The sequence below is a fragment of the Vigna radiata genome, chromosome 5 (genome assembly GCF_000741045.1).
Source record: "Vigna radiata var. radiata cultivar VC1973A chromosome 5, Vradiata_ver6, whole genome shotgun sequence".
Lineage (NCBI taxonomy): Eukaryota > Viridiplantae > Streptophyta > Magnoliopsida > Fabales > Fabaceae > Vigna > Vigna radiata.
In genome coordinates this window covers 17128957-17141284 of record NC_028355.1, presented here as the reverse complement: position 1 = coordinate 17141284, position 12328 = coordinate 17128957, and the positions used below count along the sequence as shown (strand labels likewise).

The following is a 12328-nucleotide window of genomic DNA, read 5'->3' as shown; positions in this document are numbered from 1 at the left end:
AATTAAAAATGGTTAGGTAATTCTTTGAAAACGCAACATAGGTCAGGTCAGTGTTGTGAAAATCTCCAACTTGAAGACCCAATATAGGGTTTCTTCTCCCATTTCGTTCCGGTTTGAGAGTATTTCGCAAGAAAGAGATCTTGCAAATTTTAGGGATTTCAGATTAAGGTTTTGAATCGAGATTGATTTTTACGTTTTTGGGTTCTTTTCTTTGTTTGCAAATTGAGTTTCTTTTTCTTGGATTGATTTTGCGTTTTAGGTTCTGGTGTTCATTATCTTGCAATTTGGGATTTTTCCTTACCTTGCTCACTGTTTTTAATTGCTTTGTGATTCTAACGTTCAATGTGTTGGGTGGTGGTGGAACGGTGACTCTCTTTTGTTTTTTATATTCTCTATGAGTGAATAGATAGAGGAAAAAACGAAAGAGAATGGAGATTTTGGATTATGACCCTGTGAGTTTCGAGAATATTATTGTGTATGCATTGAACTTAAAAAATGATGGTGCTGAAATGATGTATTGATTGTGGGTTCGGGATGAAGAAAGAGATAATGAGTTGTTATTTTTTTATTTGTACAGGTGAGATGTGAAAATGTCTCTGTTAAAAAAAATGAAGGTTTATGGTAATGATGAATGTGAAAAAAAGTAGATGATGAGCATAGTAAAGAAGAAAAGAACTTTTTCACTCTCCATTCTGCAATTAGTCATAAACACAATAATAATTTCATTTAATTTTCTGTTAAACTTTTTCTACGTTTTTAATTTTTATTTTTAAAATTTACATCTTTAACTTCAGCGTGTCACAGTAATACAAAACTGAATATCAAATAAGAATTACAATATTATCTTTTTAACACCAGAAGTAAAAAAAACCATTTTTAAGACACCCTTTTAAAAAGTAAAACGACTTTGAAAAAACAAAAACCAAAAAGTAAGAATCAAATAATATATTAAACGTTAAAAAAATTTAGAATGACTTTTCAAGCCGATTCAGTTCCTCCGTCTCTTCTCTCCTTCTCCTACTCCTTCGTCTTTATACATCAACGTGCTCTAAAAATGTTTCGCACACCCTGTTCGTCTCCATCCATCACGGCGGCATTCTGTCATAAGCCTCAAGCTCTGATTCTAGAGCTCGTGTACTGGGTTTAGGATCCTTATTCGTGCATTGGTTTTAGGAATCCTGTTTGTTCGTAATAGCATCTTTGCAGGGGCAAACACTGAGGGAGAACACAATGCTTTGTTCCTCTTTTGTTCGTTCTCTTTCCAATTGTTAATTTTAGGGTTCTTTAATAATCTAAACGTTCTTCCTCAATCTCAAGCTCTCCTCTGGTGAGTCTTCTCCCTTCTCAATCCTCGAACAATTTTCTCTCCGTTAGTTTCACTTTTCCTTTTGTGCTAAGATTATTCTTCTCTTTACTTTTCGGAACACAAAAACAAGCGTTGTGGATGTGACGTTTGCCGATTTCCAGATTTGAGTCAAGGTAATCTAATTCTACTCTGTTTTTTTACTTTTCTGATTTTTAGCTTCAATGAAATTTGCAAATGCTAGTCTGTGTCACTGTCGTGTTGAATTTTTATAATCATGTAGCCATGTTTATGTTTAACTTATAATTCAACGAAGAGAGACTTAATTTACAGTAGATAATAAATTTATCGTGTGGTTGTGTTCAAGGCAGGAGGATTGATTAGGAATGCAGTAAAACCTACATTAGGTGCCAAATATATATCAGAACATATCACAAAGTAGCTTTCATTCCTTGTTTCAATGAATACTTCAGAATATAACCTATTTGACACGAAACATGCTTGCATGGATTGGGACCTTAACTCTCATCCAAATAAAACACTTGTATCATTAAGAACAAACTTACCAAGGCCTGCATCAGAATCAGGCACAAACTCATGGCCTTCCTTGTCTTTATCCTAAAACTGATCAAGGTCCCTGGGGTGCTGAAGTATTAAAAAAATTCAGGTGAATTAGCAAATTTATTTAAGTTAAGAGGTGATAAAATTACTTATTGTTGGAATTTAGAGTAGAATAGATAGCATGTCTATCAATGTTTTTGTGCAGTTGTATCTCTTCATGTTCCACCATCATTACATGAAAAACAGTAAAGTATGTTGTTATAGTTTATCATTTCTAATTATATGTATTTATAGGTGTAACTGAAGAGACTACGTAGTTAGAAAAGGACGTAGAAAAGCAAGGTGAATTTGCCAACTTTGCATGGGATAACATAGGAAGCTTTGATGACCTATATCGAATTTTCAGGTAAAGTATATTATCTATACTATTCTTATGTGGTACATATATTTTAAGGTTTCCAAATCTGCACTTTATTTTCCCAGATTTTCCAATCTTTGAGTTGCTTTCGTTACCTTGTTTTTCCTTCAATTTGCAATTATTTGGTTTTATGCTTAGTATAGTCCATTCTTAGCCTAGTTAATTGTGGTTTTTAGATTCTTTGCAATTGGTTTTTTCTAGATAGTTCTGCATTTGCGTGGCATTTTCTGTTTTAAATTCTTACACTGCATAGCATCTTAATTCTTAGTTTCATGTATATTAGTGGTATTTGAAGCATGGTTTGTTGTCCCACCAATCTCTCCAATAGGTAGCACATATTGATCGTGAGACTTGTGGTTGAAGTCGTGCAAGAACACAAATCTTTTAGGAACATCACTGATTCAAGTCTCATGTTGCAGGAGTGTGTGTGTGTGTGTGTGCAAATTGGTTCCACTTTGTTGGCAGATTTAAGAGAAACTGTTGTTTGTTATAAAAGAGGAATACTTACCATACATTAATATAAAGAAATTGTAAACTAATCAAATTGTTCAAAGTATACTATTAGCCCTATGGCATTAACTTACACTCACGTTATGCATCTCTCTGCCTTCCCTTCATTCACATTGGTTGGAATCAATCTGCTTTTGCAGCTGTGTTAAGATTTCACTGCTTCTTCCTCACTTGTACTATTCTATCATCACTGCCTTCACTTCGCACTTTTTCAGTGTGATGCCATTTTTCTGCAAACTCTATCCCCTTTTTTATGTCTTCCCATTTTAACCCACCAGAGCGAAAAGTCTAAAGAAAATAACACCAATCAAGAAACTAGAATCTAGCAGCAACTTGCATTGATTCTGCCCTTCAAAGGTAAAATGACAAGGACAGATTTTTGTTTTCTTTTTTTTTTTGTGTGTGTGTGTGTGTTTTCTCTTTTAATATAAGGTGTAATTAGGGATCTCGTACATGGGGACATGGCTAATAAAATCAATCTTCCTCGCTCTTCTGGTAGTGGATAGCTGCTGTTGCTGCTATGTTTCGTTGCAAACATTGTATATGAATTTAGAAAATTTTAAAACCTCAATTTGTTATGTCATTAGATTTTACTCTTCGTGTTATATTTTCTGTATTTAATTTAAAATAGGAAAGAAAATTGGGTAAACAAAGGTGGTTTTTGGGGATCGTTCTCTATGAAATTTGGGCATTATGACATCTCAAAGTAAAATACTATTTGCTCATTATACGTTGATGTGTTTTCTTGCAAGCATATTTGGAAACTCCATATATTAGTCGAAGTTAGAGACTTTGCTTATTGTTCGGTGCAGTCCAAACATGTTATGCAGGGGCATACATGTTATGATGACTTTTGTCTTATGTGATGAAACAGTCAATAAAACATAATCAGATTATCATTGGTCCATATATATGGAAACAACACAGGGAATGCATTTTTAGAAATACCACTCCAAGTCATGGTCTTGGTGTCGTGGTTAGAGACCTTTTGGACTTAACCAATGATAGTTTTTTGTGACAGCTATAAAATGAACTTGCTGAAGTAAATAATGCTATGAAAGGAAAGTCTTGTTATATGGGTCTAAGGCTCTTAAGTTTATTGCTCTGAAATTAGTGAAATTGTAAAAGTCTTATTTATGAGCAGTGAAATTTTCTCCTTTATGTTTTGTGTATGTTTTGAAGTTCTATTTAACTAGTCCTTTCATTTTTACTAATTACCTTTTTATTCTTTTTTTAATTTGTAGCTGTGAACTTTTATTACATATACAGTATTTTTAAAGATGACAATCAAATCATTGAAGTTAAGAAAGATGGGTGTTTTTATCTTATTAATAAATAGTTAGTATGTTATGTTTGTATATTGTCTTATAAAACTATGTCATTGCTGATTTGAATATATAGATTTCATTTTAATGCTTGCATGTTGCCTAATAAAAGTGCACTGGACTTTGGGTATGAGTGAGTTTAGCAATGAAATCATGATACGCATTGGACTTTGAGCGGTTTAAACTACACTTTTGATGACATTGCACAACCTACGTAGTTATGTTTGACTAACAAAATGTTAAAAATAGGAACTTATTGGCAACATGTTGGGAAGCCGTTTGCCTTGCCATTTGTGTTTTTTTTGTTTCTCTATGTTTTGTTTATTTTTAAGCATTTCAGAATATTATTCTAATGTGATCCTTTGAAGTAATGAGCATTCTTTTTTGTGACTTTTGGCTTTCTCATATTTTTCCAAATTTTAAGATTTCTTTAAACAATTGTCATTTATAAAAAAAAATTAAAAATTTCGAACCAATAAACAACGTTTTTTAAACAAGTATTGTCTTTTGAAGTGTAGTTGATACTCATAGAGAACACTTTTCATAAGAAGCGTTGTCTATTTAAACCATACATTGAGCGCTTGGAGATATAAGTGTTGTATATTACTGGCTTGACAGAGAACACTTATGTAAAAAGCATTGTGTTCTGAAATGTCAGTAGACAACATTTTTACAAATAAACGTTATCTTTTAAATATTATTATATAATTGCTTGACAAAGAGCACTTATATAAAAAAGAAAAAAGTGTTTTTTACATTTTTTAATAATTTTTTGACAATATATATATATATATATATATAACAGTTTGGGATTGATCTGTTTTAAATATTTTTTTAAACGTAAATTTAAATATATCAATAAAATAATGACATATGTTTCCTTGTAAAAAAATTATTAAAAAATATTGTGAAAATATTATCATCCATGTAAAAAACATTGTCTTTTGAAATGTCAGTAGATAATATTTTTACAAATAAGCGTTATCTATTAAATGTTATTATATAGCATTTTTTTTATAAGTACTGTTTATTAAACAAAGCCCTAATAATGCCTAACTAACATTGTCTCCCTAATAGATAATGTTTAACTAACATTGTCTATTGACAAAAGATAATGCCTAAATAACGTTGTCTATTGACAAACTTTGTAGTGATGATTTTCAATTTTTTTTTTTATGTTTTATGTTTTGGTTTTGAAGGCAACCAAAGCGGAATATAAAAGTTTTCTATCGACAAACTTTGTAGTAATGATTTTCAATCTTTTTTTTTATTGTTTTATGTTTTGGTTTTGAAGGCAACCAAAGCGTAATATAAAAGTTTATCCTTTGGCTCATATAAAAACTTAAAGTAAAAAATTTTCTTTTTTAATTCATTTAAACATGTTTTGATAATGGAACTAAAATACAATATCAAAAATAACAAAATAACCAAGATCAAAATAATAGTGTTATGTGAATCGAGTTTAAAACACTTAAAGATTAAATGAATTATTATCTAGTGCCTCTTTTATATTTAGTTTATAAACATAATTAAAGTTGTTTGAATTTCCAATAGGCATAGGTGTGGATTCCTATGTCTTCCTTTAAAATCAGTCATAGTTTCTCATTGTTTTGTATAATTAGGAGTTTCATAATTTTTCTAAGCTTTTGCTATAAAATTATAACCTATGCAATTGGATACAAAATTATAATATCAAGAGATTAGGTTTTACTGGTTTCTTTCAATATGATAACGATAGAGATAGATTAAAAGCTTCAACATAGATAGAAAGGAGAGGAACAAATTGAACTTTCATTATTTATGCTCATTAAAAAAGAACTACAAAATTATTTACATGCAAGCTTATAACAAAAGTTATAGGGACCACTTAGTACAGACCAACCATTATTTATCGGGTTTAACACCTCTAAAAAAAACAATCTACAAATCGAATTTTACTCTAAAAAAGTAAAATGAGTTGAAAACTTCATTAACTCTCACTAATAAAAAGAACAAGGTTACCCTTTGTTGAAAGAGTCATGGAACACGTGCCTACGAATGATGTTTTTCGATTTTAATGAAGATACATCTAATTAATCAACTTATTTTTTTCTTTTAATATTTTTATTTATTTCTTATTTAAAACTACTGTTACATTAAATTTTTATTTTGCAATATTTATTGAGTTTAATTTTTCACAGAAACATCATGTGATAAAATATTGATTCTTCAATTTATAATATCAAGTACTTCTTTAGTTTGAATTACATAAAAACTAAAAAAGTAATTCAACAAATACTAAAATTAATTTCATAAATAAATGTCAATAAATTATGATGATATAAAAAATTGTTAAATATTGGATATAACAATGAATAAACATATAAAAACAAGTTTATTTATAAATGTATAGGAATTCCTAATAAAATAAGTAACTTTAGGTATTTTCCAAACATTGATATATTTTTTTAGTGACATGTCTTGCAATAGTCAAATAAGATATCTTTCAGTGAACTATGTTAGGTAACTATAAATTTATCAACAAGCATTTTAAAAGTAATTTAAAAAAAAATGATTGAATAACAGCATCAACCAGTAAGAGAAGGCATCTATATCAATTCACTATTAAAACACACAATGCATCATCATAGTTTATACATAAGCCACTTAAAATATCTAAACAAACAAGAGAAAATTATGCATATGAAGAAAACTACATATTACAATACATGCATGCATGGAGCAAGTAGCAGATGCTACTGAAACTAATTATTCTGGAAGATGATAAAAGATCTTCAACGCAAATCTACTTTTGAACCCAAACAACATGATCCTCGGGAAGAAAGTGGCAGACAGGAACAGTTCCTGGTTTAACCTTGAGCACTTGAAAGGCCAAATGTTTGGGGTTCCATTGCGATGTGTCAGTGTGGCACACTGCCACAGCTTTAACTCTGATCCCGTTAGCACCCTCCAAAGGCACAGAGTAAGTTCTGGTGGTCTCAGTTTTGTGGCAGTAAAAAACAGCATAAGGATAATTCTGCTTGTGGCACACAACAGCTTTATCTCCTGATATCTTCTTCACTCCTGGTGCTATGGTGTATTGCTGCAACCCCGTTTCTTTGTCAACTTCTGTGGATAAAACCACAAGGTTTTTTCCAAGCTTGGAAGTGCTGAAATCAACCATGGACTCAAGTGAAGTGGCACAGTACTTTTCCTCACCCTTGATACTGGTTTCTTCACATTCACTAAGAGTGTTCTTCACTGCATTAGCCTCCTCTGACTCGGGTTTGATGGAAAATTTGGTGAAGACATCGTTCACCTTGCTGGATGAAAAGGGTATTGAATCTGCAACTTGGCGTGGCAAGAAGGTGGCTTGGCTGGAACTTGGAGTGAAGTGCAGGTCCATTTTTGTTCCATAATGCAAGTCATTTTCCTTGAAGAAGAGTGCCACTGTGGTGTCATCGTGTAATTGGGTCTCTGTGGCAGCGTAATTGTATACAAATGGCGATTTTGGTCCAACTCTAACATACACTGGCTTTCCCTTGTGACCTGTATTGACTGAAACTCCTCCACCTTTTCCTCCAACGTTGACATTGGTGCCACCTCCTTTTCCTGCGTGCACGTTTACCCCTCCCTTTCCAACGTTCACTGCTGTGCTTTTCTCTTCAACCCAATCTGCAAAATCGTGAATGCACTGTTCTTAGTTTCTCAAAAGCCACACCAGTTTCTGCAATTTCTGCATAACTTATTTACTTTCTTTCTGTATAACTTTACTACTTTCTTTCTGCATAACTTCATGTAATCGGTTCAACAGTACTAGTTAAGTCTGATTTCTCCCCGTAACCAACTTTATGGAGTTTTCTAAGCAAAAATTAATGTTTTTAATTTGTTATTTAATAATTGTGATAGGTAAGGCAGTTGACAGTTATGCGTGTGTTTTCATTACTTATTATATATATGTACAACCATATATAATGAGATATTTTATTTAGTGTAAATAGACAATTTTTTCTGTTTCATTTTTTAATATACTTTAAAACCACAACAATTTTGTATCCGTAATTAATGTTCTATATTATATGTTTCACTATCCAATTATACATAACAAAAAAAAAAACTATTTATATTTAGAAAAAAAAAATCATTTCCATATACTAATCTAAATATCATTAACACGCTCCACGATGGTGAATGTAAAAACTTAAAATTTCTCAATTAATATAAATAAAGTTAAATTTGCATCACTATTTACCACCATATAAATTTTATTTTAGTTGTAGTTTAATACAATTAAGAAAGTAGATGTTATTTGGATTCATATATGTAAAATAAAATAAGAGTTGTATTCAAAAGGAAAATGATATTTTAACACCATTTTTTGACACTATTTTGACACTGTACACGTGTCAAAATATGATTGAACGATTTCAAATTAAAAAAGTTGAGACAGGGGTATGTTTGGAAGAAAAAAACCAAAGTTTGTTTTTTAATTTGAAATCGTCCAACCACATTTTGACACGTGTGCAGTGTCAAAATAGTGTCAAAATATGGTGTTAAAATTTTATTTTCCTATTCAAAAGGAAAAATGAATCATATATATTTTTAATACTATCTTGATTTTCCGTTTAATTTTTTTAAGCAAATTTTAGCATCTCAAACTATCACCAACCCTTCTTTAAGGAGAGTTGGTTTTATTTTCTATCTCACCTTCAGTGGATGGATTGACCCACTTTCTGACTCCCATCATATTTATTCAAAGAAATATACTGAAAATTGTACATAGCTAAAAAGAAAGACATAGATCACAAAAACAAAAGAAAAAAAAAAATTCACACGTAACAAATAAGTGACTTTTTTTTTTATCACAGATTATATAAAAAATAAGAGAAAAAAAAAAGTGAAAGATAAATTATGGTTTTTTAATATTGCTATACATAGAGTACCACTTTTTAACACACCTATACATTAAAGTTTATTTGAATTTATGAAAATATAATTATGACTTATACTATGTTATTAGAAAAAAAAAATCTCTTAATTAACATGCTATAAATTCAATATTAACTTTTTCTATAATTATCTTTTATAAGAGAATCGATTGATTACTAGTGAAGTTTCTCTTTTCAACAAAGCATGCTTAACACCAGACTTGAAGACAATTTTAAGAATCTCTTCAAAACATTTGAGTTTAACCTTTCAATTTTTCTACTTCTATTAAATACTTAATAAAAAACTATTCTTTTATATTTTTATTTAATTCTTCTTAAATTATTTTATATTTTAAAAGAAATTATTTTATTGATCTTGAGTGGGTGTAGAGTAAAAGATTGAGTATAAATATATCATTACTCATTATTAATTCTGGAAATAAAAACAAAAGAGGGCAGATTAATTATGTTGGTAAAGAGTGCAGAGAAAATCCAAGTTATGAGAAGACTGAAAAAGTGGCATTTAATAACACGTACTTACATGCATAGGACCCACATAGGTTTTTTTATAAATGTAATAATGATCCAAAATTAATTACAGCTTATAATTGTAAAAGGCACAGTGATTTTAGATTATGATATAAATAAAAATTACTAAAATATTTTTTATTAAATTTACAAAAAATATATTTTCAAGAAATAATTATAAAAAGTGTTTATGAATTTTAAAAGGTAAAATAATCAATAAAATAGTTTATATTAATAGAGATAAATGTATATATAAAAAAAGGGGTTATCTAGCAGTTACAATCCCTATATTTAATCCCTTCATTAATATTTATAAATGACAATGAAAAAGATAGTAGTACATATTAAAGAGTAACAGTGTTTCAAAATGTATGCTTAACATTGCTACTGAGAAGAATATGAACTAACCAGGATGAAGAACATCAGTGACAGCTTTTGGAATTGGTGTATTAGGAAGCACCGACTTCCAGTAAACTTCAGGAGGCAAAGCACCATGGGTTGCCACCACTGCAAGCTGCAAGTGATGATGTATGCAGAAATAACCTCATAAGTTTTCATAATTAAACAAATAGATACATACATATATATACATAGAGAGAGAGAAAGAGAAGGAGAGAGAGAGAGAGAGTAGTAGTCATACTGATATAATATGCAGGAAGTTAAAGTAATAAGCATTTGGAAGTTGAAGCTTACAGTGAGTAAAGCAAAAATGGGAAGGAGAAGATTTTCCATGTTGAGCTTTGTATCTTAGAGAGAAAAAGTGTGGTGAATGTAAGGAAAGGTGAAGAGAAGTGTGTTGGATAAGAGTATATTTATATGCATAAATAAATAGAGAGAAATAGTAATTAATTAAGAATAGGTTCTAGAAAGGGTTCCTTAAATATGAACTTACCACCAACATTATCATGCAATATTTAATATACTTCAACTGCCCCTGCTTCCATGGTGTGGACTGTCACAATGTGTCTTTAAAGAAGTAGATGGAAGAATATGGGTACCCTGCACCACTATTTTCAATTTTTTCTCTGCTACACTTGACCTAATCATACTACTATATATGCTGAAAGCATAATTATAACACAAGTTTATCATGTTATACAAATAAGATATAAAGAAATGTTTGCACAATAAAATTATAAGTATTTTTCGAGATAAAATAAAAAAAATAAGTAATTTTTCATATATAACATAAAATTTATTTATACATACAGTTGGATGTGGATTAAAGAAAATTAATTTAAAGTATAAAAATATATGCAAACCATGGCCATTGTGAAATTAAGTTAGGTTTTCTTTGGTGGATTGATTTTTACAATTTATTAAAAGTTGATTTTACTGAACCAGAGGTAATGTGGTATTTACTATTTTTTTTTTTCGATTGTAATTTTTTAGAATACAGCTAATAAGTATTAGTGGAATAGTAAGGACGAGTGTAATTAAGCTATTAATGTGAGTCTTGTTATTAGTTGATAATTGAAAGACTTTAAATAGATATGATATTTACAATATTATAGGAATAAAATATGTTTAATCTATTATAAAATAATATTGTACTTAGACAAACAGAAAATCATAACTACATATCTTAATTTTATCTCTATCAAATCAAACTAAATATTACTAGACCAAAAAACTAATAAAATAAGATTTAAACAAAATTATCAATAAAACCCTAAAATTGAAGTTTATTCCAACAAACTGCCCCATGAACTTAAATTCTTCCTTCCTTCAGTCGGCTTTCCATGTGCATCATCCACATCAAGTTTGCTTCTTTCAATCATAAGCACGTTCACCTCGTCATAGGTCTTCTCGCCCTCTTCCGCCCGGACCTCGACTCTGAGTAATCCGAGATTTATTCAAGTCAAACTCTATTTGTAGTGCTTGATCATCGGGTTCCTCAATTCGTGGGCTTTTAATGACCCAGCTAACTCCCCATAGTGAGAGTTGACAAATCCTTTGTCTCTTCAATAATGACCTCGATACTTTCAAAATTATCTGTCAGATTTCTCAAGATCTTTTATGCAACCCGTAGGAGGAACCTCAGTTCATTCTGAGTTGGTTGGCCATCTTCTGCACTCGAGCTATAAACTTGGCAACTCCCTCATTTTCATCCATCTTGAACCTACTTTACTCGAGTATCTCCTTTGTATGTCACCTTCAGAATTTTCCATGCTTGTTTTGCTGACTTTGCATTAGCTATTTTCTCGAATCCAGATTCATCCATTGCATTATACCGAAAGTACAAGAAAGTACAAAGTCGATCTGTCTTTTACTCATGTCTTTTTCAATGCAGCAATTTGGTTCATTGTACTCAGAGCATAAAGCTTTGATACCACTGATGAGAAAATCTCACGGTACACAGTCTGCTTAATTTATCCTAAAATAATATTGTACCTGTACAAAAAAAAAAAATCATAACTACCTTTTATCTCTATAAAATCAAATTAAATATTATTAGACCTAAAAACTAATAAAATAAATTTAAACAAAATTATTTATAAGACCCTAAAATTTAAGTTTATTCCAACATATTTTGGATATGGTCTATGAAATTACTGAAAATAAATAAGTTTTAACATTTTTTTTATATGGTTCATTATTAGAAAAGTACCGCTGTTGGTAGAAAATTAGTTATTATGTATATCTCCTAAGGTGTTTCGTGTTTCGTAGGGATATGTGTAATTAATATAAAAATCTTTAGTAGTATGTTTTGATGATTATGATGTATGAAATTACTTAAGATAAATAAGTTTTAACAAAAATTAAGTTTTCATAT

General features: G+C 30.1%; 1 protein-coding gene and 1 long non-coding RNA gene across 3 annotated transcripts; one reads left to right on the top strand and one right to left on the bottom strand.

The window, feature by feature from the left end:
- Positions 1-913: 913 nt before the first annotated feature.
- On the top strand, positions 914-3932 carry LOC106761797. 2 transcript variants are annotated; one of them, XR_002667817.1, is made up of 4 exons: positions 914-1327; positions 1437-1479; positions 2159-2270; positions 2611-3932. It is a non-coding gene; the product is annotated as an uncharacterized LOC106761797 (long non-coding RNA). The 2 variants fall into 2 exon arrangements; XR_001375711.2 differs by lacking the exon at positions 914-1327 and having other exon boundaries at positions 1345-1479.
- Positions 3933-6686: 2754 nt separating this feature from the next.
- On the bottom strand, positions 6687-10377 carry LOC106762753 (BURP domain protein RD22). Its single transcript, XM_014646809.2, has 3 exons — positions 10246-10377; positions 9961-10066; positions 6687-7771 (listed from the first exon to the last, which is right to left on the bottom strand). The coding sequence occupies exons 1-3, from the start codon at positions 10282-10284 to the stop codon at positions 6903-6905; spliced, it is 1014 nt and encodes a 337-aa protein (XP_014502295.1). The 5' UTR covers positions 10285-10377; the 3' UTR covers positions 6687-6902.
- Between the last annotated feature and the right edge of the window lie 1951 nt (positions 10378-12328).